This window comes from Opisthorchis viverrini, assembly GCF_000715545.1.
Source record: "Opisthorchis viverrini unplaced genomic scaffold opera_v5_36, whole genome shotgun sequence".
NCBI lineage: Eukaryota > Metazoa > Platyhelminthes > Trematoda > Opisthorchiida > Opisthorchiidae > Opisthorchis > Opisthorchis viverrini.
Window position 1 is genome coordinate 752520 of NW_008751692.1, and position 27532 is coordinate 780051.

General features: G+C 41.6%; 2 protein-coding genes across 2 annotated transcripts in view; one reads left to right on the forward strand and one right to left on the reverse strand.

The window, feature by feature from the left end:
• Positions 1-19862, forward strand: part of T265_02782 (hypothetical protein) — a gene marked incomplete at both ends in the record, with an annotated part of 30763 nt that extends 10901 nt beyond the window's left edge. Inside the window, 6 exons of the mRNA XM_009167107.1 lie at positions 4139-4461; positions 10118-10146; positions 10246-10718; positions 12519-12776; positions 16902-17390; positions 19063-19862. Of these exons, the coding sequence (XP_009165371.1) occupies positions 4139-4461; positions 10118-10146; positions 10246-10718; positions 12519-12776; positions 16902-17390; positions 19063-19602 (2112 nt within the window). The remainder of the gene's footprint in view (positions 1-4138; positions 4462-10117; positions 10147-10245; positions 10719-12518; positions 12777-16901; positions 17391-19062) is intronic.
• Positions 1-27532, reverse strand: part of T265_02783 (hypothetical protein) — a gene marked incomplete at both ends in the record, with an annotated part of 81545 nt that overhangs the window by 17337 nt on the left and 36676 nt on the right. The window lies entirely within an intron of this gene.

Below are 27532 nucleotides of genomic sequence, written 5' to 3' on the forward strand. Positions count from 1 at the left end.
ATGAAATGCACGTTGAATTTCACTACGCTAACAGGTTTTCTTCTAGCCAATTATTTTCAGAAGTTTCAAACAAACCGGAGAGAAAATCCACTGATGCAATCATCAGAGCCTGATTCTTGTTTTTAAAAAAACTTGTCAGAATGCGATTGATAGCTTACCAGGCCATGAGCCATACAGCCACTTGCTGCCAGTGCACAGCCGAAAGTGTAACTGAGTTGGGTAAAGACCAGTGTAGTTTTGTGAGAGATATCTTGTTGTCGAAGCAGACCGCAGAACCAAGTTCTGCCGCAGAGACCTGTTGTTGGCTACCAGTAGGCCTAAACATGGTTCCACCACAGTGTTCAACAACAGAACGTTGACGTTATCTATCGAATTCTTTGTTTTTTGCCCTAACGTTGTTCCCTTGAGACTTTTATTAGCACACCCGTGAGGTGGTATTGTAGCTCTACGTAGTTCATTTGTAGAGCTGCGAACTTACTAACCGTAAGGTTCGTCCTTCAAACCCAACCAGCTATCTCGAGTACCTTTGTCTAGATTTGAGTAACTTGGCAGTATCTTAGCCTTGATATTTTCGTCGGTTCGCATCCTACCTAGACATAGAAAGAGTTTTACAGCTGAGGGATTATAATTGTTCTTATTGTTATTATTACTAACAAGGTGGTATTTAATAAACTGGCGTCTATCTAGTAGCCATGCAGGTGGTGATACTCTTAGAAGATATGAAAAAACCATTACAATTCACTAGGTTACAGCAGATAGGGATAAGTATGCTGTTGGCGCACAAGCTTAGTTCCAATAAGTCACATAAATCCGCAGGTTACCCAGTGTTACAGAGAAAACCTAGTCATTTCCGAAAGGATTGCTTGTATCAGAACTTTGAGACCCCTTGTGTACAAAACTTCTATAAGCCTGAATATACCGTTAATATTCAGATAGCCTCATCAAGGGTCTTCACTAAAGGCAATCCTGTTTCAGACACTGCCCTTATGACGAAATCTGTAGTCTGGCCTCCACTCTCCATGGGACCGCAAGTACTTTGTTTCATGACATGGGTTCTTCGTCTCGAATGGTCTAAATAAGGCTGCGCCAAAGTGCGCTCCATTTCAGCGAATTTCGCAGTCTGAATGACTTCAATATTAGGGATATGATCCAAACACGATCCGAAGGATTTTGCATGAGTGCAATCGGGGAAAGAACCCTTTGTGTCCGCTGTGGTTTCTCCAGGTGTCGAGACCCTACTTAAGTTGGAACTACACAAGATGCCGACGAGGTTGAATTTCGGTATTTGCATAAAAATAGTAATTGTGTCAGATCCATTTCCTTTTGTGGTTGAATGTTGCAACAGCTTTCACAATCCGTGCCTTGGGCTGTCGTGATGGATAAAATCCGACCCAGCTCTTTACATTAATAAACAGGTGCATAAATGCTAGCATGCTGACATCGCATTACTACAATAGCGTTTGGCTAGGCCAGCTAACAGAAGCTCGTTGGTCGTAACTTGAACAAATACGCACATATGTTCACAGGCCTGAAACAAAGGCGACACGTCCATACCTGTTTAACGGTGTTGAAAATAAGACATACAAGCCAAGTCATGTTCTCAAAGTTCACCCTGAATAGTAAACACTTCTGCGTTCGCGAACAGCAAATCATGTGAGGCAAAGCAAAGTACTACATTCGGAAGTGGAGAAACGAGTTAACTCAGCAGGACTAACACCATTGTAGCTAACACAGCAATTTCCGACTGATAAAGCTATTCGAAGAGACATCGTTCGCCAGTACTGGTCACATTGTGCTCTTCCTCTTTTACTGTCCAAATAACTGGAACTTATTTTAACTCTTTTTAAATTTTTCAGTGAACTTAAGAAAACACAGCACAAATTCAGTTACAGGCCACCGGTAAATTTGCTGCGTAGAAACAACGCTAACTTAGGTTTCGGTGGACAGGGTGTCACATGATATCTATTTTTAATCCAAGCTATTGTCATAGGTGCTTCCCAAAGACATCGACCGCCATGAGAACTTACATGTTGATCTACATGATTGAAGAAACAGAGGAGTCGTTTAGGGAGAAGAAAATTGCTTCGCTCTCGAACTCGATTAGTGAAGCGGTAGTGTCTTTTTATTTCACTAAAAGTAGCCCTGATGTTTATCAGACGCCAGCCGTCTCATACAGCAGGGTGAACTAGAACCATACTAGGTTCATCATTACATTAACAAGCAGGTGATATAAACATAACTGTGGATAGTCGAACAGCGTACGCTGCGACATGTTCAGTGGGCCTAATCATTAATAACTGTTTATCTTCGATCATTTCATTGAAACCGTCTGGATCCATGCTTTCATTTCTATTGATTCTCCATTTACCATTCTAACATTTAGCGTTTCTCCACTTCCATTTATTCATTTCACCCTTGTTCCCCGTAAAAGTGTGTCAAGATTCATTCTCACTCAGGTTTTGTTTTTGAATCGATCGCCAAAATCCACGGAATGAGTGGAACAGCCAGCATCTTTATCTTTAATCCAAGGACCTTATTTGAGGAAAATTAAGAAATGTTACCCTTATTTGGTTGATTTTTCTCTCACCGCTTGTCTAGCCAGCAATGTTCCAAGGTTGCTGTCCTCCAAACTGGTGTTCAAACGAGTCAGTTCACTGTATGACAAGTCTACTGTGTGTGGCTGAAATGAGATTGGTGCTGACCTTAGCGTCAGTCTTTGCACACATATTTATTTCTGCCTCAGTGTAGCTTGCTGCTTCACCTTTTGTACACGATTCTCAATTGGCTGAGTCATCCGCTAGACGGACCTAAGACAATGCTTCTCACTTGCACCAAAACGATGTCCGCAATGTCCAAAAATCTCGGCACATTGTATTTGCACTAAGAGCTGCTTACGGAAGACCACATCGCCAGTAATTCGTGTATTTTGACGGACCATCTAGTCCTGACATTCACCAAATCTTTTGTATACTCCTGTTAAATGGAAGTCTCATTGTGCTATTATTAATCAGTTCAATAATCGAAGACACTAAACTGAGCTTGATGGACATTCACACAAAGTATTGCCGATGTCGCTGTCACAGTAGCAGCAACCTCTTCGATGCACTGCATTGCGAAGTATCATGAGGTTTCTTGAAACCGATTGAGCTTTAGGTAACAAAATGATTAAAGACATAGTCCTACTGGGAACGCCAAAGAAGCAGGACAATATGAACTTCTAGTATAATAATCTCAAGGGATTATTTAACTTCCCATCTGGATTTCACTGAACATACACTCTCTGGCTACATCTTTTTTCAGGATTTTGTGCTGAACTAGGGCTACGAGAAGATCAGACGGCACCATTCAGCCGCGGTATTTGCGCAATTTACTGCCCAGATTTTTTATAACATCGTGTACCGCCATCACATTGGAGACCGAGGTTTTATGTGACTGATATGACTGTACTGAGCCACTTTTAATTTAGCCGTAGCGAATGCGTCATGAGATCTCCGCGGGGTCGAAGTTATGGCCTTTATGTCATGTTTAAGCTATCTGTTTGACAAGCGATGGACACACTAGGACTACTACTATTTTAACTTAATATCAACGTGGTCCAGAGCAAAGTTACCTTGTCCTTCACACATCCATAATTTCTAATATCTGTTAAGTTATTTTGGCGCTCTCCTTTTCAACGTTATTTGAATTTTCGCATTTTCAAACACACAATTCTAGCCGCAGTTGTCCAGCAGATTGTATGACCTTCCAGAAGGTCAGTTGGTTATCTGATCGACAGGTAGGGAATAGAGAGCCACTGATAGACATAATTCCACGCAAAACAACGTCATAAATTAATATTACTGACTTTGATTTCATTAACATAGTTGCTGATGCAACAGTGGACCCGGCCTTTTCCTTCGAAACATTCACATTTGGACGATCGCACGATTTGAATCTGGCTCACAAGTTACGCCCACAACAAGTTCCCTACAGGATGCACTCTCGTCTAGAATGTGTGAATACAAAACAGTTATTCTTTTTTGACTTATTGCGCACTCATTTTTCTCAGCTGTTATGGTCTTAAGTGATGGTGCTTTGAAAGTTTTGAAATATCTTGTTGCTTCGTCTGTTGTTTATCAGCCGGTTGATGAAAGTGAAGTCAGCCGATCAATTCTACGGAACCATGACAAAACTGGTCGCCGAATTTGCCGAGGGTCGAATCGTCAGCACGCGCGAGCTTCTGTTCGAAATTTACCAGCTGGCTCCATTTCCTTGCATGGAGATCAAAGAACTGCGAGAAAAGTTCACTTACAACATTTCGCCACTAGTGTGGGACCCCATCACGGAGAACAAGACGAACTTGGCACCTCATTCTAAGACTGCTAGCGGACAAACGGCCAGCGGGGTAAAACGTTTTCGTTTAATAATGCCATGGAGGTCAGAGCGGAAGGAAGCGGCGAACGAAATGCGATCCACTTCTAAGTAAGTAGCATTCTTGTGAAATATAAACATCTGAACAACAGGGTAAGTACAGATGAGTGCAGGTGACGGAGCGAAACTCAACGTGTGCGACCAGATAGACTGCTTACACTTTAGTGGGGGTGAGTGTCAAAGGCTTAGCGTATTTCTGTTGGATGCGCAGCGCGAGAGTGAATAGGCACTTATCTACTACCTTTACGGCGGCTAGTGACAGTTTCTTGCATCATTTTGGCTAAAACATTGGGACCTGATATGCCTGTGAACGGTCTGTTATTGCCAACATGGTACCCACGATGGGGTGCCAAAATAAAATTGATATATTGCCTCAAGTTTTCGTTTTCCGTACTGTTGGACAATGTTCGCGAATTCTGCTTGATAAGTGCCCCAGCGTCCAATCAAGATATTCCAGGCTTCGTTGGCAGGAAGTTGATAAAAAGTCACTGAATTGGCAGTTTAGCCTTGGATATCTAGTGAAAACTAATCTCAGGTTACTGCGTTAGTCGTAATGGCTGGTTCACAGTATCATCTTTCTAGCGCAATTGTTTCGGTGAGACCTGGATGGTACGCACAATTCGGAATTACCACATCCAGACCGTTTAAACCCCAGCCCAAAACATCTGCGGAGTAGAATTTCCTAGTTCTCCAAACAATAGTACTCAAAATGACGCATTTAGCATACACTGGGCTCAGCCACCCCACGGTTTACTCACTGTCTACGTGTGTCGTCTGAGCGTCTTTGGAACAACATGTCAAAAGATAAAACCTAACCAACTACTCCCTTTATTTGTGGATCGCACTGTCATGTGCCAATTTAAGTCATGTTTGAAATGATGAGTATTAGTATCATTGTAGTTAAATGTGGTGGCCTTACTCAAACCCTGCGGAAGCCGTAGCTTGTTGAACTTCAGCAGGCGGTGGTATTAAGGCAGATCTCATGGTCACATAGTTTGTTTGTCGGTCCCGTTGCAGCTTTATCTCAAACTGGACATTAAGGCGCACGGCGGTAATTTTACTTAAACTCTTCGACATCATGCTAATATTATTACTGTGCTGGCACATAGAAAATTTATAGTTTTTACTAGGTATGCGCTCAGGAACGCAAAAAACTGCTAAATTCTCGGGTCGAGGCGAAAATTTTGGACTCCTAAGGTCATGCTCAATAACCAAGGTCGAATTAGTTCCAGGAGTTAAGTAAACCATCTGGTACTTGTTATCAACCCCGATCCCCATCTTTTACATTGCGCCTAAACGTTTTACCATATGTCAATGTTTCTTGAAGTTTATTCCTTGTTGTCTTCGTGAACATTATCGCCCATTTTGTTGAAACCAAACGATCAAATTATACAATTATTCTGAAGTTATTCCAACAATTTTCTGTGCTGCTTACTAAAAGCCCTGACGCATTACATCTCTCAATTTCGCTATTGATAACAACAATTAGCTAAATTGAGCAACATCTGATTCTAAATTAGACACAGAGTGACTCATTTGATGGCATAAACTTCCAAAATGCGGCTCAATCGTTAGTTGGGTGAATACTGTCGCTACCAAAAACCCAACTAACAGTTTTTGTGTCCTGATTGAGTCTCGTGGTCCAAAATTGAATCAACAGTTTTCTAAAACCACCTAAAGTGATCATATCAGTATCTGGATGTGTACCGAAACTGTAGAAGGGAATCAGTATTAAGTTTAAAAAATTACTTGCAAAGTTACTTTAAAGTCTTTGAAAATCAATTAAACTGTTACAGTGAGGAACTTCTGACTTTGTGTTTCCAGTTGACTTTTAGGAAGAAGGTTTAGGACCTTATGTGGAAGAGATTCAAATGATTCACAAGCTATAGTTTTCTTGATAACGCAGCTCAGTCTTAGGCGGTGTCCACGCTGTAAATGTCCCAACGACCTATCGAAAGTCAACTCGAAGGAAAGGGGTATTGAATGCACCACTGTTTGCCTTGAAAAGATGCAGACAAAAAATTAGCTGAAAATACAAATTTAGTTTCTTTGAAGTCATTGCTTAGCACGCCATCAAAACCCCAATCAAGCCCTCAATTTATCGGACCGTTAATTTGTCTAAAATCGACAAATCCTCTTATAATTACCGAACTACTCCTCACTAAACTTTAACTCACCAAAGCCCAAACTCGCCTCAGCGTCAGTTTATTGGAACCTTAACTTATCGTAAGTAATTTCGTAAAAATATATAAAAAAACAACCGGGCACCCACAAAATTGCCAAGAACCCTATTGTGTTTCTTTTGTAATCTTAGCCAGTAGACATCCCCACCCAGTCGTCAGCTGTACTACTGGAATATGTTGAAGTAAACTGGTTCTTTATCCGCTGCACGGTTTGCCATTTCACCTAATGGGAGTAAATTTATTCTAAAAGTCAGCTTCACTGTCCAATCCACTTGGAGTTGTGACTGAAACCCCATACTTTCACCGACACAGAAACGGCGCTGGAAAATCTGTCAAATTTAGCATGACACTGGAGCCACACGCTGGATTTTGTGTAATAAAAACTATCCTCACAATTAGTCGACCTTGAATTCAGATTTTTGTGGAAATTACGCAGCTATGGGCGTTTAGATCAGTCACAGCACATCATTTCTAACAGAATGATAATTGCAAGGTTAGACCTAACCCAGACAACAAACATCCACATTGGGGGTACTTTTCAACCGAAACTCGCCTAATAGAATAGAAATCGAACTTCCATTCAAGGACGGCTAACTGACCACATATTCCCAGGATAAGTAGCAATAAGGTTCTTCCTTTAAAACTCCGGATGATTAAAATTTAAGAAGTTATGTTGAAGCAACCGGCCGCTACTTCGTCTCCCTATGAGGCTTTATTGTGACTGAGGTAGATTGGGTGATTAAGAACACTGCAGATGTAGACCAAGCTGTCTGGTAATAATTCCCTCATATTCCTGTTCCCAACAGCAGAGCTTCAGATAGAATTTAACTTTAGGGTCGTTCGAAGAGTCTTACTAGTTTTGGCCGTCAGGATAAAACCACTTTTCCCTCTTGAAAGAGGTACGCCTCCCCGCACGGGGAGAGGCGTTCCCCTACTACCCTGCTCACGGGATGCATTCTGGTCTCCGAAATTGGAACTGGGTGCTGAAAATCATTTAGAAATTTTTTATGGTGCATACATGGGAGTTTTGTTACATTTTATACTTTTAGGGGTCTCTTTTATTAGACTTTCAATTGTTTGCATCCTCAAAACTACAAAATATTGATAACACAACTTTAAAACCCTTGGGTTTTGAGGTAAAATTTAGGCTCAAAAAGCTCTTCGCGATAATGACAGGGAAGGAATTTAGCCCCCTTTACGAAGAAAGCTTTAGTATTCCACAAAATTGTATAAGTGTGATTTGCTCAGTGCTACCCATGTTTTTTGTTCTTTGGTGGCAAAGTTGGAGCTGTAAGGTTGACCCCGTACCAGTTGGAATAGTGGATGGGCACACCGACTTACATAAAGGAAACTACTCACAAGGTTGCTGAAAACTGTTTGACGGCCCACGACCGGTTTTGCCCCTCTCTAGGCTCATCAGGTAGGCGCGGTCCCCGAGTTTCCATCAACCTTGTGTTCTACTTGAGACTTACAGCCAGAGCTTCACATACAACCCTTTTGATGCCTCTATGCCGACTGAGCGGGTGTTCTTCGCAATGCGGATAGATCAGTTAGTCTACTTGTATCCGTACTGAAAATAAAGTGCACAACCTAGGTGGAACCTATAAATCAGACAGTTGTGTGTTAGTCTCCCTCCCTGGTTGCATTATTTGACTTTCCGATAGCGAATAGATTGACCCCCATGGACTAATATGACATAAAGGGTTAATTCACTTCTCCTCTGTGATATCGCATGTGTTATCGTGGCTGACAAGGAAAGACGTTATAAAATCTCCAGAATCGTTGTTTTTGGATGGGAGATTCGTCCAAATAACAACACTGACTGACTGCGTTAGCTCTACTATGAGATAGGCGTACACGTGTTTGAAACTTCATAACATAAGTCGCGGGACCTTGCTACTTGGGTTGTTTTCTCAGTGCGGATATCAAGTATATTCTCGATTTTGAAGTTTTCCTGTGGTATTCTGGTTAGAGTTGGTATTCGACTCATTTCTCCGATACCTTTTGCGTAGGATCTGCTTCGTTGCTCCCACCATCGAGGGCTATCTAAATAGAAACCTTGACAGTTAATATACTTTTTCTTTAGAGTTGTCCTTGCTTGCATGTGTTCATTTCCAGCATGAATGGCAGTCGTACTCGCATATCACTGTTGTTTCATTTCGCATATTTTGTGGACTGACTTTAACCTGTATCTACTTCTGTTTTTATAATAGTAATCTGAAGCCTACCGAAGGGCCAACTGATAGCTCTTTATTAGTACAATTATAAATGTGAAACTTTAAAATATCCAAAACAATGAAGGAGCTATGTTGTGGGGTGTTTTTGATTGCTTGGCTCTCTGCCATTTCTGTTGTAAGCTAACACTGACTTCCACATACGGTTTATGTTGAAATGCTAGACAGAGAACGTATAGTTTTGACAGTTAATACCTCTATGCACCAGAGTTTGTTGATTCATAGTGGAAATACTAGCTTACATATATAAAATAAACCGAACACAAGATTTCTGGGCCATATTCCTGCTAACCTGCGAACGCAGAAGTAACTAGTGATTCAGTTACGCAATTTTTTTGGTTTCCTACTCATATCAGTAAGCCTAGCATAGTCTTTTCATTTAAGGTTCGTCTTTTTGGTCTAGGCTTGGGCAACCTGGCAGTATCCTAGCCCTCGTGCTTCCTTCGGGTGGCATGGCAGTTAGGCACCGGAAGGGTGCTACAGCTGAACGCTTTCTTTCTTTTTGGTTCAGAAGTGGGAGTTAAAGCGAAACAATGAAGACCTCTGAGTGAAGCGCACAACAGCGCAGTTGACGTTGGTTGAAACACTCTTTTTGGGAACAACTCGCACCTCGACCACGCACCCATCAACAGATTGCTGACAAAACATATAGCTCTTGAATAAGAAATCATCATGTCCTCCGGGAAGAATGCAGACAGTTTGAGATTAACAATATGGAATTCGGGTTATCTAATTCATTCGCTGCTCACAACAGTGACTGAATCCTTGTTTCCACAAAAGGACTGAAGATCATCTCAATCCAAGAGGTTTTCTTGGCAAAACAAGGAAATGGAAGAATAGTTCGGACCATCGGCTAAATCTCTCGGTAGTCTAGGACAAAATGCTAACTGCTGGCAACCAGGAGTCGATGTACTTTAGATATAAATTCGTGTGACTGAATTAAGTCCTATGGAAAATTCGTGCTTAACGATGGTGTTGCTTCCATGGCCGTTGGACCGTGAGTAAATTCGGGACTACATAGTTTCTTTATTTCACAACCAACCACTTGCCGACATAACACTTCTAGACTATACAGCCGCAGAATAAAGTCCGAGTGACACTGGTAGAGAGATAAACGAACGTTCAATCCACGTACGTATGAATGATGCCTGCTAGTGTTCGAGCAAACACAACTCGTAGGAAAATCTTCCAGCAAATGAAGGTCATGAGGTCGGTTTTATATGTACTTTGGGTTTTTAACGTGCCTCACCCCGCTGTATGATTTCCACATCTCCGTCTGGTTTCTTACAGGGATACCAATGGAGCTCCAGTCGGCAAAGGTGAGTCAAACTTGTTTATAATTCTGTCACATAGATTTTTCATTTAATTGGTATTGCCTTTAGTTGGTACCATTTTGAATGTTTGCTTTTGGTTTTCAGATGCACCCGACTCCCGGGAGGAATACTCTGTTTCCAAATCGAATGGGTACCACAGAAAAGAGAACAACCAGGTTACATCCTCCACTCAGGATGATGACGGGTATCAAGAAGTTAGCCTGGCTCCTCCAGTTCGAGGGAACATAAAGAGAAAGTTTTCGTTATTCCCCAATAAGTATCATAAGAGTTCTTCTGCTGTGGATGGCAGCCAACAAAAAAGTTCACATAATCTGGCAACGGCAGACGACAATCAAGGACAGACTATCGGTCTCGATTCATCATCATTTACTATATCGCTTCCCCAGAGTGACAGGATTCTATGTCAGTCTTCGGAAGTGTTGGACTCGCTTCCTTCACATAAACAAAGAACACCGTCGAATACCTTCCCACCTGATACCAGCTGCACAGGCAGGAAACAGACATGTGACCGAAGGTTAAGTTTGCCAGTCAGTCACACAGCATCTGATATCAGTAGGGTAAGCAAACAGTTCCTGCCGAAAACAGTCAGGACAGAATTCTTCGTTACAGTTGCAGTTTCTTACATGTCAGCTCGGAAAGGCTCCGTGTTTAGGGCACAAACCTACTGACCAAATGGTGCTTTGTTTGAACCCAACCCCAGCGTCTTGACTGCTCCTGTATGGGTCTGAGCAATCTGAGAGTATCTTATCCCCTGTGCTTCCCTCTCATTGCGTGGCAGCTCGGCACCAAAAGAGTCTTACTGATAAACGATTCCGCTTGTTTTATTTCTAATACATTCCTGTCAGAATATACTACAGAGTTCCTTGATGAGTATGGCCGCCTTGAGCAACAGCTCCAGTTGAGTTTGATTTTTGATGCTTTAGGCGAACGGTGTTTCCACGCTGCGGAGAAATAGTGTTTTCAAGGAGCCAAGCGATAAGTATCATGCATTTTAGGGCGACCGATCGCTGGTTAAGTAAATGGCATGACTGCTCACAACAGGTCAGCTTACTCGATGTCAGCAGCCGTCTATAGAACAAAAGTCAGGTGGAGCTCACAAATAGTCAACGGTGGATCGATCCAGGAGAAACCACCCCTAAAATTTTGCGATCACTTGAGGGGCACTATCCAAATGAACTGGTGAACCGCCATTAGGACACACTGCACGTCAACCCACCATGTCGCTATCAGAATTTGGGTTAAGAACCACACTCACGATTTTCTAGGAACCAAGCTGGTTGTGATGGCTGGTGATAAGAATTGCCCAATTTTCCTTCGGCAGACTCAAGTAAACTTTAGGTTTCTGTTTTGCCGACGAAACGGAAATGTTATATAATTCAAATTCAGGATAATTGGCTACGAAGGAACACGCTCCGCGAGCAGGAAAAGTTCGTTAGCGAGAGTTTATACTGTGATTTCAGTTTCCTCATTAAATTTTGGTACAAAATGTTAGAGATGGCGGGATGGTTAGAAAATCTTGGCAATGACAAAATTTAGGAGGATTTGGTAATAAAACGCCGGTAGCCCGATTTCAGGATGAAATATCTAATTACGCATGATGTACTAATTCCATCTGGCCTAAACGTTAAAAAGGAATCCAGTTTGGGTGGGGAATGAAATATTTATTTATGAACTCACTACTCACAATTGATAACCTCTTGACCGGTCCATCTTTTTATGCCACAGTAGAAGTGTTCCGTCTTTTACGGTGAATGGCGAGAACTCTGCTTTTTCATCAATGGTCTAGTTTACATAAGTGGCATTATATCAACGGTACAATGCTGCTCCCATTGTGGGATGCTTTCATCCCAAAAAGAGCGTTTGTTGTGTTGTAATCCCGTCTTCTATATACCTGTGTATCATAGACAAATGCGGATAGTGGAATCTTAAGTGAAAGTAAAATAAAATGAGCAACCAGATCTATTCTGACTACATAATTTCATAATTTACATAAGTTTTGGAACGTACTAATACGCAGTGCTCAAGTTTTGTAAACCTAACATCCTACAAGCATCTGATGAATTGCGTAGTTCAGATCCCAATTGCGAAGTGGTTTTGCTCCGAAGTGGTATTTCGTATGGCATTATTTTAGGCGTCTGAGAACAGCTCAAGAAACTTCTGAACGCCAGATTTCCCCCTCAAATCAAAACCATAAGATCAGGAGTTGCTGAACATTTGCACTTCATAAGCTTAGGGACAACATACACTGGTGTACACTAGAGTTATAGCTAAGACTGGTTGTTATAAATGCAATATGTATGGAACAGTCACAGGTTTTTACTAAATCGGACCTATCGTGTACTCCCTTCTTGCCTTAGATTGGACCTGGTGCGGTAGGTGAGATTGTTGGACCGAAACCTAACGTCCGATCACCGTTGGCACATCGAGCCCGAATGAGTACCAAATTGACAGAACTGAAGTCTCAATACCGACGACAAATTAACCGACAGAGACGCTCGACTCTCCTGTTACCAGACATGTGGAGCTGTGAGGAGTGTGCGCCCACAAGCATTATTCGATTCAATGAGACAATGGTGACCGCCGTGCTACCTCAATCTAGGCAGAGCAAACCTATGGTAAATTTACTTCGACACTTGGTCTGTCCACTGCAAATCGAGTTTGTAAACAGTTCGTCTACCGGCTGACCTTTAGTTCAACTCCTTATGGTCTCTATTGAAAAGTTTATTTAGTTGGCATCATTATCCATAACACACATTGCGTTAGGCTGAGGGTGTTGTTCCGAAAAATCCAACAATCATTATTGACTAGCGCCATGTCCGCACGGTTGTTATTTTTGCTCGTCAAGCTCTGTTTACCAGATGACAGGCTTGCAGTTAAGAATGTCGAATCCAATATAATTTGATTTATCATAAGCATATCATTTTGAAAACTTGGTAAAACATAATGCCTTCAAAACCTTCAGGAGGTATGCAAGTACTCTAACCAGCAATATTTTGCTTAGCGGATGATTATCCTGCCGTCTGAGTTGCGTAGGACATTCATTGGTTTCACGTTACACACACTTAGAAGGCTGTTCAAGATGATCCAAAGCCTTATCGGGAAATAGTCACGTGGTAAACTAAACCGTATATATATATATATATAATGCTGCGTGCCACATCATATAAATTGTTATACCTGCGTGGATAAAAAAATGCCGGCGTTACCGGTTGGGTTTTTGCTTCGGTTCAATCGAGTTACTATAGTTTGAGGGTACATATTGGTGGTTTCCTGTTTCGCATCTATCAAATATTTTGTCCACAATCAGCTCAAGTCCCCCAATAGCTTTCAAGGCCTTTTTTGAGCTCTCAGATTGTTATACACGAACTGTTTTCATTTTTAGTTGCTCACTGCTTTGTTCTTCTTCAGACTTCTTGATTTCTACCGTCAATTTATTCAGAACAATCTCAGCCCTAACCGTTCATTTTGACAGACCTACACATATCGCAGTTTGCGTTCGCCTTCAGATGTATTAAGAATTATTTCGGCAATTCTTGCTTCTGGCCATTTTGTCTGCCAGCATACTTTGTTGTTATTTATTGGTCATTATTTATTGCCTCCTAGCTTATTCCAATCTAGTGGCACTGTGTCTAAATACCACCGAGTAAAAGCCATTTAATGTACTGGTTATGATTCCGCATCACTGCTCTAAATAAACCTAATCTGGAAGTAATTTTCCAGTAACCGGTGAATTCTGCTCTATTTTGGCTCTGAATACTGCCTACCACCACCATCACAATGATAGAGTCACCAAACAGTTACCAGAGATAATTGCCAGACCTTGCATGCTTTTATGTTTTGGCTGATGTTCTGTTTGTACTCTGTGATACTCAGAACAGGGACAGTAGTTTGGGTTGTTTCGGCTTTTCTTTTGAAATTTCCGGGATTGATTCGTAGTTCTATGTCAGCTGGCTAGTCCTTACTCGTCTGACTTCAGCTATCATGGTTTATACTCACTTATCTTGATAGATTTAACCCAACGCTACTAATCATATCTCAGTAGATTGAACGCTGCAGCATGAACGTGCGTCAATATCCTCGCAGATAGGATTTCCGAATTAAAACACGAAACATGAGGTTTGCATTACCTCCGGCCATTTTTGTCTTCCAGTCCCTCGGGAGTTGAAAGATGAAAATTGTTTATGTCCGTTGTAACTTTCACACTACTCAATAAAACACCCAAATTTACCGGGAGAAATTTATCCCCGTAAAATCGCGATTACAACCATTCTCCCAAACTACTCAGCTACTTACACCGACTGAGCTATTAGTTCGTTACTATACGTTATACGCAACTTGTGGTCACAAAAGGCGCCCTGAAAACAAGCAAGGTGACTTAATCGCTATTTACAGCATTTACCGGCTATAACGAGTCGAAAGATAATCTCATCAAACTGTGGATCATTGCTTCTAGTGAAAAATTCACAGAATGCTGCGGTGTACCGATTCGCTTTGACACAACTTTTCTTTGCAGCTGCCTGTAAGATTTTTTCTACATTTTTCTTACCTATTTCTAAAACACTCACCAAGTATCTGGTGGAAGCTTTGGTCGATCCGGATGAGTGATTTAGTGGTTTTATCCAATATGTTGCTTAAAATGGCATTCATTTTGACACCCTGGCCAGTTGGAGGTTTTTGGCTCCAAGTTACCAGCTAAAAATTTGCTTCTCGACAAAACATTATCATGTTGATTTCCAGTTTGTGTGCACTGTTGCCCTTATTGGTGTATTATCGAAAAAGTGAGCTTTTGGACCTTAGACCAAACCTTTCCAGAAGTAAAGGAATGTCATACAATGCGAACCTTATCACTAGTCGTGCTTTCAGTTAGCACGATGATCCCCTAGTCAGATGGACACCCTTTAATCATCTGGTTGAATTTTTGCCTTTTGCTTCAGCAATTAAACTGATAAGATGTAGGGCAATTGACATCGATATTATTTTATCTATTATCCGCCTGCTTTGTGGACATCCATCTTGGTGAAAAACGGACTTTTAACCGACTGACTCGAATGACATCAGAATATAGAAAGTATACATCAGGCAGAGATACAATGGTCTATTCTTCCATCGTCACGTGCACTTCATTTCTAGATTTCGGAAAGTATGGAATTTCTCGATAACGGGAACTTGGTGTATCCGATTGTTGCATCACCCTGAACGACGCCCAGCTCCTACTACACTTGACTGTCATCTTCATCCGGTTACCTAAAAATCTCTGAATTAGTTTTAGTATAGAAATTTCGACTTTATCTTTCAAAAACTTTGCTGCTGTCCATTGTTCACTCGGCTTCTTCAGTAGAACGTGTGACGTGATGACTACAGGCGGCCAGGCAGCATTTTTGCTCACACATCAAGTCGACCAAGAAAAAATTTCCTTTAGGAACTCCTGTCTGTTCAAATTTTCATGCTGAAAAATCCAAATGCACTGTTTGTTTGCTACCCAGACTTGGGTCATCCATTGGCACTCGCGATACCTGCCAAATCTACAGGCTATGGAGATCACGATGAGCAAATACAGGAAGACTTTTAAGTTTGAAAAACTACCACACAGATAATTAAACACATTAGTGTTTGGACAGTTAAATCACATTTTTACACTTCGTTGGTTGAACAATCAACCACTATCTACTTAGGAAAGCCAATAGTGAACATCAGTTCATACTTGAAAGTTAACTTTCTGAAATGGTTCTGCATCCCTGTGCTCTTTATCCTATTTGGGAGAAAAAGCAGTAATTTCATATGGCTGGAGCACTGGGGCACTGCAATGAACGGACATAAGCACAACTCGTATTCTACAGAAGTGCATATCTTTGTTTGAACTTTTTTGTTTAGCGTCAAGATTCCTTTAGGTTATCCGCTATTTTCACGTTAATGTAGAGTCCAATATGGCTTTTTTATTTTCACTGTTGCTGCAGCAGTTGGTTACACCGAACACATAATCGGGATTTTGTCATATTTACGTCATTGTCGGACTTATTCATATGATGATTCTACATATTTGTGGTGGAACTCCACAGAAACTGTTGGTTTCGCCCCTGAAAGCAACGATGACTGAACAGTTGATATTAGTTGTACTACTCATTCCCATGTTGTGAGTAGGTTCGATGAAGGTGGGTAAGGATGAACCACAGACCCCGTGCATTGAACGCTCAGTTGTAAGATATGCGCTAAAAGAACCATACTCTTGGGTGTGGCTAGCTTAAAAAATGCTACCTGAATCAAACATAACTAATTTGTTCGGAGGATCGAAGTCATTAGGTATCTAATCTCTGTGGAAAAGCCATTCCCTTATTTTGGAGTCTCGCCCCTCACAACCACCGCTAAAAAGACAAAGGTTTTTGATCGTTTGATTTTTTGTATTTTTCAGCACTATATGTCATGTTAGGTAAACAAACAATTCGGAGACCGTTAGGAAACAGGGTGGACCAGAAGTCATTTCAGCATTTGAAGGTGTCAAGTTGTGCTGAACTGCGATGTTTCAGCCAAAATCTTGACGTGTTTCTGGTTAATACATCACCAACTTTGAGTCTGCACTTCATACTACGCCTAAATTGGGGAACATCCCGATCATTAAAGCATTCTGATTTTGCCTCAGTAGTTCACAAAATGTGCTTTCAGATTTTCTCAGGGTTTCAACCTGATTTGGAATTGTGGAGCTATTCTAACAGTGATCTCTATTATTTTTATCCTTTCGCATTTAGGATTTTGGAACCTCATTTCATCTAAACGGTCATCACCTGCTGACGGAGCACTATCCTGCGGACACTTCAGAACAATCGCATATTACTGATGACGTGTTTTTTGACCCGGTGGGTAATTCGAGCAAGACATTCCCCACTGAACCATCCAGAAAGTCTTCCATTATTCTCTTATCCGACTTGAGAGAAGCTCTATTGGTTGATCCGGATCTTCAAGGTTTGGTCAGGCGCTGGCAGGCCAAGGCAGATTGGTCCAGCAGACCGCTTAGCTCTGACGTTGTGGAGGAAAGTGAAACTGGGCCACTGAATCAAGTATGTGAAGACGGAGAGGGACGGGAAGCCATCAAGAAGAAGGCAGAGGAGACAACAGGTGGCAATGAAGAAAGTAAAAATTCGCCAAATTCTCGGATAAAACAACCCCAGTTTAATCAACTAACATTACGTGAACTTGCCGATTCGATGCTTCGTAAGACGGCGCCACAGCTAGCAAAAGTGAGTGACCCGAGCAGAATTGTCCTTATTTCCACTCTAAAATAAGGCTTACCAAAAAATTTTTTAGTGCCTACTGTAACGTCCATTCTCCCTAAAAGGCCTGGGCCGACAAGCTTAACAATTGGCTTGCTGAGGGAAACAACCGCAGTGCTCCTCAATAGAGATAATTATATTCAGAAATGAAATTACGCGAACAATGTTTGGCACGGCAGTTGATTAATTCCGGGTAGGATGTCCGGTGGCTGAGGTGAGCTTCACTGGTTACATCTGACTAGTATAGCTGACATTGAGCAATGAGCTTGATGGCTTAACTCAACCTAAACTGGAATAGCCTCGTGGGGTACGTGATTTTCAGGTAACCGAACAGTAATAAGTTTAGTTGTTCTTGTCAGCGCCAAGAACACTTGAATGTATTGCTTACCTGAATCACATGATGATATCCCAGTTGTTTGATTAATAGTATGGCGATGGCTGGTCACGTCAACAGATATGTTTCTGTTGTCCAAAGGTAAGATACAAGCGCCCCCACTTGTGGAAAATCCATCAGGACAAAAAGCTAACATAAAGCTGTCAGAGTTGCAGTACTGTTACATGGACTTTCACTCGTTTCCTGAAAATGTGTGTGCGTGTAAGATCACCGACGGGTATTGCAGACCGGCCAAAATACCCTGTCCTTTATGTTTGAGAGGTACGTGCATACACTAGAATTGGTGCACTCCCAAACGGGTGATCCAGATGTCTCCACGGAGTGACATGCTAACCGTATTAGGTGACATCCATTGACTACACATGGGTACATATGGGTACACTGACAGCCATGTAGAAACTGGCAGCTTATCCCAGATCTGTATCATTACCTTGTAACTGGATTGACCGGAGGTAATCTGTCGAAACCTTTCGCTAGTCAGCATCCCTTCATTTGCTCCCGCGCTCCACACACTTGTCGGGGTCTCATGTCTCTATATGCCTCACCTGGTGTATACGGAAGACAGACAGGGTCATTGTTATAGCATAAACTATAACGTATTATTTTCATAAAACCTCTCCCTCTCTCTTGAGTTGAACTTCACTGATTATCACTAAAACGTCTGATCAGCTTTGACTGCACACACCTGACACCTGCAATAGTGGCGCCAAGAGAGAAAAACAGTTGTGATTTTCGTTGAATTAATCAAATATCACATGACTTCAACCAACAAGCTGATACCTGCAAAGTTCAGGGAATTCACTCTCCTCCCTGAACCTGAAAATCCTCTTGAATAGGGTTTCCTTCCCTATCTAGATATACGTACAAAGGCCTGTCCTGGTAAAAAAAGACTGCAGTTAATTTATATTCTATGGGGTCTGCACACCTCCGGGATTAAAGAAGCAGACTTTCTTCACTCTTCAAACATTTTGTACTGATAAGTTAAGATATTTTTAGCCCCAATCATATGGCACTAAAAATCTATTGTTCAAACGACTGTCTAAATTTCAAGGGTTCTGTATATACAGCCTTATTCGTCGTGAATACCTACTTCCGCTAAAAATTTGGACATTCATCCCAAAATCTTGTGGTTGTTTACTCACCACACAGACGATTCATGATGGAATCATACCTTAGCAGGGAAGCCTTGTTTGTTTTTCCTTTCCTTTGAATCCTGAATATCAGGCTTCGTTTCTTCCTATTCAGGTTGGTGAAGGCACCCTATCTGGGATTTCAACTAGCGACATAGATGGGAGAGCCAACCCTGAAACGCCCGTCGGCACTCCGGGTACATCTTCTAGAACAAGTTCAACAGATGAACGAAGGAAGTTTAACACATCCCTTCAAAACGATGTATTTTACAACATATTGTCCGAACATATTGCTCGACAGAACGGAATCAGTTCATCTGATTACCTAGATCTCGATGAACCGCATGATTCGGAATCGTCTGTTAATGAAACAGACTCATACTATACTTCGGTGTCACAACAGGCCACAAAGAAAGCGCCTTGGGAAGATTCAACCCTATTTAGTCGAAAGCGTACTAGTGTTACATCGGTAACTAAACCTGCCATCGGACTTCAGCTGCCTCTGTCACCAACGCGCCGTCAGTTCGGAGCTCAGTTCGGTTTGTACAAAACCATCCCTTCACATTCAAACCATGTTTTGTCCACATTCTGTGATCGTGTACAATATGTAAATCTTACTAGGTATGCTCTGAACCGTCTGAACTCTAACTTCTGACAAAACCCAGTGTTTTGATTTCCCTTTCTTCAATTGCATCTATTTTAAGAATCCGGCGTACACAAACCTTTTCTCCCTCTCTATGACACGTTTCCTCCGGCTCGCTTGTTTCTGTTCTTAGACTATTTACTCTTCCAAATGTATCTGTTTTGGTCATGTATGGTACTTGAAACCACACCCCATAGATTGTTTTACGAACGATGTATTTTTGTCTGTGTGCTGGTGTTCCATTTTGTTCTTGAGTGACGAATTTAGTTCCTGCACCTGGTTACGAAACAAAACTGTCGTTTTGTTTTCCGCGAAAGGGATTAGGGATGATCAGTGTCAAAGTGAGAAACAATGCTACAACCCTTTCTGCTAATGGTAGGTAAACTGATAGATCTGGGACGAATTCTGGTCAACTCAAACCATGACGAATATTCCATCTTATGCTTCATTATAGATCAACCAATCCGGATAAACCGATATGTAATGCGAGAATAGTTCCAAATGTTTGATATCATGAGCCCATATATACTTAGCGGTGATCCGAAACCCAACAGGAATGCAGAACAGACGATACACAAAGCACTACTTGAATTAGATTATTTCTTAGAATGGCCGTTTTCCAAGACCTACGCATTACGTAAGCTTTTGAAGAACTTGTAAGGATCACATTCCCTTTTGCTAGTGTGTTTACCGTTCCTATTTTGCCGTGCCACCCATTTATCATCTCAGACCACATATGAATTCACATGCGGGAACCCTTCCAAAGAACTAAGAACACCAAAAGAGCAAACATCCTGGTCAAACTGCTTTTTATTCCAGTTACAGTTTGGTTCAGCAACCGGATGGGATAGAATAGTGGAAGGTATAAAAGCATTTCTGAATCTCCCCCACTTCGTCTTTGACTGTGGTTTATACTCAAGAACAAGGTCTAGCAATGGGATCTCTAATATCCCCGGTCTTGACAAACATATTTGTGAAAGAATTTGAACAGAGAGCTTTAGTCGGATTCCCATACCCACCTAAGATATTCTGGCGGTATATAGATGACACTTTCAACGTGATCAGACGGACAAGGTTAGTCAGTTTTAAAACTTTCTCAATGAACTGAGTTCACACATCAAATTTAGTATGGAGATAGAGTCAACCTCGGGTAAACTGACCTTTTTAGACTGCATGACACATAAGGTCGGGGGAAACTAAAGACCACAGTGGACAAGAAGCCAACCGACACTGTGGCAGTTTTGAACTACTCGTCTGCTCATCCAAAGTCGGTATTCGCCAGTATTGCCTCATCAATATTTAGGCATGTAAAGGCCCTGTGCACAGAAGAAGCTGATCGGACAGTGGCCCAAATTGAGGAAAAGATCAAACTTCGGGGCAGTGGATATCCAGTTGCGAAGGGTGTTGGTAGCGAAGCCCAACAGGGAATGGATCGGGACCGCTATTATTCCATATAAACCAGGGACACCGGAGGTCATTCGAAGAATTCTAAACACGGCTAACATAAGAGCAGTTTTCCAGAAGAGGACACTGCGCTCTACATTGGTGCAATTGAGGGATCGCCTCTCGGCAAACAGAACCAGGGACTGTGTCTACGAAATTAAGTGTAATGAATGCACTGAAGTCTATATAGAACCGGCAGCCAGGGAACTTCAGACCAGAATCGGAGGGCATAGCAGGGAAATAAACAGGTCACCGAGAGACGCGGATGAATGTCAAGCGCTACTGAAAGACTCGGCAATCGCGGAACACGCACTGGACACGGGACACAAAATAGACCTAGAAAATGTTGAGGCTTTGAGGTTAGGACTACGGTTCACTTCACAGAGACTGCTAGACGAGGCGGTAGAAATCGCCAAGCATCCCATTGTTAACAGAGTAGAAGGCGTTGAAATGGCAAGCGTGTGGAGAACGGTTTTGGATCAGTCGAGCTGATACGTGTTGGTGTGCACTCATCAGAAGGAGGAGTATTCATCGTCTGACTTGACCTGACGCCCTAACCCCGACCAGAGAAATTCTACCACTGGCACACGAGGTGATTTGTCAAGTGAAGCATCCTGAAGTGGAAGATTAAGAAACCAAACCCGATCAGAATTAATTTGAAACTCGAGGAGTTTTCAGCAACCTTATGATTAGTGAACTACAAAAATATAAATGTGCCGCGATATCTCGAATGTCGTAGCGACTGAAACATGCAGCGGCCTGGTGTAGCACATTCAGTTGCCTGGAAACATCAAAACTGAGAGATTCGGCTGGGTTCCAGGTGAGTCACTCGAAAAACCAAATCAGTTTGCAAATGAGTGTATTTCGCTAATTTGAAACTCCCCCAATCCACTAGCGCAAGATTTTGACAACCAAACTAACCGACAAGAACCGTTAATTGATACTCCACACTGATCCAGTGGGATAATCTGAAGAGGACTTACTGATGGGTTCCCCGTCTGTCTTATAACCTGGCCAATTTGGTGGTTTGCTCACTTGGCCTGATGAAGCTCTTGTGCCAAAAGCGAAACGTTGTTCAAATAGAATCTACCGCTTTTTATAAAGCTCTTCTGGAACGATGACTTCCCAAGCGGTTCCATACCTTCTTCAATTAGTGACGATTTCTTTAAATGGCAAATATCAGCGTTTCCATGCGCTTGAGTTGATAGGAAAATAGGTTGGTTTGTTTCTGTGATATCTGCTGCCATCACATGGAGGTAGAATGCTGTCACAAAGAGGGACAACCCACCGCGAAAATATGGAAGGCTTCATGAGATGGAGTGGAATAACGTGACATTATTTTCAAATCGCACGCCTCTGTCAACAGATGCTATTTGAATGAAACTGAAACTTCTAAGGATGCAGAAATGGCCGTCTGAAATGCTACTGTTTGTTTACTACATGTCACCGTTTGCAGATGAATGTGGTCAAAAGAATTCGATAAGATCATTTTCTATTCAGTCCACTGAACCCCGATTTGTACTATGTGAAGACATTTAATGGTTGTTTTCTGCCTCAGACTGCTGCCACTTTTTTGAACGACCTTTTCTAGGTAGAAGATTTACACGGTTTTACACTGATATAAAATAAGACATTTAACTAACCCTGGTCATTAAATCCACAGTGGCATGTCCCTGTTTCTTATTTACTCTGGATTCTGAGGATCAATTTGATACTCTTTAATGCGTTCAACGGAGATATCTTGTGGCGTGTACAATTACAAACATTTATTTGTGTATCAAGGCACGGAACTTTTAGATAACTCTCGTTTCTAGATGACGTGAACGCCTTCGATGAAAAGCTTAACCAAATATGGCATTGCTTACTGCCATTGTTCAGCGCGTTTTTCGGGTAATGATTACCGTGGTTGGTGGGGAAAATGTAGAAAAAATGATAGTATTTTAGCACATTTGATGATCTCAACAGCAATATAGCTATGAATTATGTCACTTTGACAAACAGGGCTTTGAATGGGCTGCACTGTTTGCTATTGTCGCTGTCTGTTGCCCGTGGAATAAAAATCCTAAGTTTATGAGATTTCGCGCAGATTTTCTCTCACTTACTTCTGCAAGCATACATATTGAGTAAGGCTGCATTACGGAGAAGATTTATTATGATAAAAGACGACATTGGCCATGCGGATCCCGGTGTCCCGGTGATGTCTACTAGTGTATTTAGCAACACCGATTTGTAATCGTGTAGCCGAGAGAAGTTCATGATATGTGTACTTTTGTTAAAAGTAGAACAAAAATTTATTAGGTTAGAGACGGGGAGACATTAACCAAACAAAAAGAGGAAAAGAATGAACATTACAAGCTAGTATTGCCCACTTAACTTTGTTTACTGGTCACATGCCATGAGCAAACTTGCACTATGGAATAGAACCTGGGCGGCATTTTGCCAACCACCATCATTATTTGAGCTTATGATTTTAAACATGCTGTCAATAGACACAAGATTCATCAGACTTGGGGCGATGAAATATCTCTAGGCTACAGAGGAACGACAGACTGCTGTAAAAATTCCTTACCGTGTCCTCACACTAGTCAAACCTTCAGTGATACCATGTTATAAATTTCATTGGGTAAAAATACACAAATGCGGTTGCAGAATTTGCTGGAACATTCCGCAGTGTCTATCCACTGAAAAACCTACTTAAACGGTCTCAGCACCGGACATGGTTTTCGTTTAACAGTTGAAACTGGTGGCTCAGTGTGAGTCCTATGCCTGTATTACTCAAGGATTTGCAGTGAACTGCACAAGATTGTTGACAGACATCTGTGATGAAGTTGTCAGACTATGCGTTCAAGTAACCTGTTCGGTGTTACTGTGTTTAATCGTGTTTTTTTTATCACGGAGTTAGGTAGAATTCACTGTTGCTATACGTACGCGTGAACTTGAAGTCGAAATAGCAAGCATCGCAGGCGTGTTTGGAGATGAGGATGGCAATGAAGTGATGTCGATGATGATGTGAGTTGTGCTCATAAAGATTGTGGTTGCGATGAAAATGGTGTGAATAGCTGTGTAATTATATGCCACTGTTTGCGCTAGGTTACTGCCACTCGGTGTCTTCAGCAACATAGGCTCACTCACTCCTCCATAATTTAAACATGCGAATTTGACCTGGAGAGCTCCAGGAATTTATTTGACGAGTGGAAGAATTTAGCAAGGTAATATGCCAATCGATAGGAAGTAGCATACGCTAATAGATAACATACCTCGCAGCTAGGCAACATAGGTTAGAATGTAATCATCAAGTGAGCGAGGTGGACAATCGGAAGCTCAGTTACCATCTTAACGTTCACTGCGTACTGAGTTTTGGAACACCAAGTATAGGTGGAGCCTAAGGCCAGGGTGTAGTTTCGTGTCATTGATATCTGTTGTGGGGTTTGTGGGATATGCATTTGGTGTGGACTCACCAGAATTATTACGCCAGGGCAGGCGGTCGACCATTCAAACGAGAGTGATGTGAATATAAAAATTGACATCTTGAGTTCACAGTGCATTCAGGGGAAGATCCGTACAAAATTTCACCACTTTCTTCTGATCGTTTGTACGAGCAACCCCGGAATAGTGATCGTTTCGCACAGTAGTAAAGCACACATAACTTAAAGTGAACTAATATAAGAAAATTCCGTTTGCCATACGTACCTGGCTAGATAACCAACCTTTGGATCCCTTGCTTTTTAACATAAACAGGTAGCAACAAATCGGTAGCGTAACATTGGAAATATTTAGCCATTCTCAACTTCAATTAGTTACAGTATACAGCTCCCTTGAAATTTTGCAATCTACGTGTATACTATAAGTAAGAGTACGGCCTCATTCTCCAGGAATTGACTTCAACCACTGTGATAATAAAACAAGAGAGAAGTTGCATTGATTAGCCTTGAAATATTGATTTTTTATTTCTTTGCGCTGCATAATCATTTTTCGCTAGACATTCGGGTTGCCTGAGCGAGATTTTGAATAGCTGCTTAGTTTGCTTTAGGAAAAGCTGAAGGTGCACCTGTGGCCTAAAGGCAGAGCAGGCAGCCTGAGCTCTAGGCGTGAAGAAAGTTTGCCAAACTGGGATGGGTCAACAAGCACCTTTTTGCTAACCCTCCATCTATCGATTTAAATTTGTGTTGCTTTGCGGTCATTTGATCTGTAGGGTGTAGATGACACGTTCCTCTGTTGACAACGAAATGCATAGCACAGTCGCCAGCTAGAAGCCGGTGAATTAAACGAATTTACCTGCATATGAGTGTTGCGTAAGACCCTGGCAATAGTCGAATGGACGTTACACATTACGAACTTACTCTGTTTTTCACAACATATACCCTCACAATTACCTGTAAAGGGTAAAAGACCCTTATTTTGTGTGCCAGGAAGCCGATCTATATAACATTTACTTTAGTGGCTTTTGGATCCGGGTTCATGAAGTAAAAGAAGCATCATGAAGTCAGCAAGATGTACCGCGGATCAACATAAACCACTATATATGAATGTGCATGTCTCCTAGTAAACTGTTTATAAAATTTTAAGCATAAGCTGCAAAATTGGGACCAGAGTGCAAACCATATCCTTTACCTGCTGGATGATTTGACTGTAACTAGTAACAATAATGCTAACTGCAAAATGACTAAACCTCTTGAATTGCCACTAGAGTAGACAGAAATAGAAGTATCTGCTTTGCCGGATGTCTTATGCTGTTTGAGAATCGAAGTTTGTGTATGCCTCAGCCGTAGCCTCAGTGCCAGGCTAACCCGTTTTTTGGGTTAGGAAGATCTCAAATTACATCATATAGTTGACATGGTTGTTTCCGGTTTGATATTTGACATTCATCAAACTGAATATGAGCCTATTATGCAACTAGCGGTCAGTGAGTTCTATAAGTTGCACCATTCATGCCCCCAAGTTTTGCAGCAGTATCTCGTAGAGGCCATGCGTAGCTTATTTAATGAGGCTGAATTTAGACCGCAGCAAATCTCGTCCCCAAATGAATGATTGAATCTCTTTTCAGCTATGAAGGGTTTAATACAGTTTACAGCTCAACAAAATCTATCCGATTTTCGGAAGTTTTTGGAAAATATCGGGCAAACCTATAGGGCTCTGGCTAACGGGGAGCAGTCGGATTGCAAAAACGTTTCATCACTAATCGAAGTGACATTTTCAGTGTTGGGTTGAGTGGAACAGACTAAAAACCAAACAACGCACACGATATACTTTTATTCTACAACACAGAATAAACGCGTCTGTATTCATCGCTATTCATTTTAATCCTGAAAACCTCACAAGTAAAGTGGCATGCACCCGTCGGACAGCTTCGAGAACAAAACGCTTGCGGAACGCTGCAATAGTACCAGCCATGTAGGAAAAGATTAAGCTACTACGAATGGCAGGCATTCTCCGAAATTCTACTTTTATCCACCTCCATATGTCAAAAGACAAGGAACTGATTGGTTAATTTATTTTGCGTAATTGTTTGCCCGTAATATTGCCCGCAATTTTGGGGCATCAGAGGTATACCGGTTGATCCTTTAGAGGAATTTCTAAGACAGAAAATTCACCAAATGAAAGCTAGTTATGCCCCATGTCCTCGGTGATAACGAGGTGAGGTGTCCTGCATAGAACGATATGACAATCAGTGTTCGTTATTTGCCAACAAGCAATGCACAAATAGTCTAGATGTAACAGGATGGTATTAAAAATTCAGCGCTCTTAGTCGCGGAGACTAACGGCAAAAAATCCAAAAACAGTTACCGGGCCAACGTTTGTTAAATACCGGTTAACAGATCGGCGTCTTTCATCCTAACTAAACTAGTGATGAATAGGGAATGCCTCATACGGGAAATTTTTACAGTCATTCGAGTAGAAAAGTTTACTCATGAGATATTTCCATGCATTACGCATGCTTCTGCGTCACTCGGCAAACCCAATAGGTTGCTTATTGCAATAAATGTAACATGAAGATGGAACACATCCGAATCGGGCTCTTCTAAAGCGCTTCATTGTCAAAAGCTTGGCATCTTCGATGAAACATGTGATTTTCCTTTCAAAACGTTCATCTGAGATGAACCTTCTCATCTTCATGGACAGCGCAGCGCGAGCCAGGGATCAGATCGGACGCTCGCCGAAATCGACAGGTATCACTGCTTAACACACCCTAAACCTTTGTGTGTTAGGGAAAATTTCCACCTTTGATTGTAACTTTCTTTCCAAGTAGAATATATTGAGTAAATTTGATCAACCTATTCCTCCTCTGTACCGGTCTTCAAATGGGTTCGTAAAAAATTTCTTTGAAGTATTCTTAACTATTCATCTACTTTTGAAGCTGATCTGAGTGTGGTGAACATTGACTTTATTCTATTCAACTATTCATTACTTTTGAAGCTGATCTGAGTGTGGTGAACATTGACTTTATTCTATTCATTCTGTTTAGTGTATTTTTATATGCCTTTGGTTTACGATGCGATTG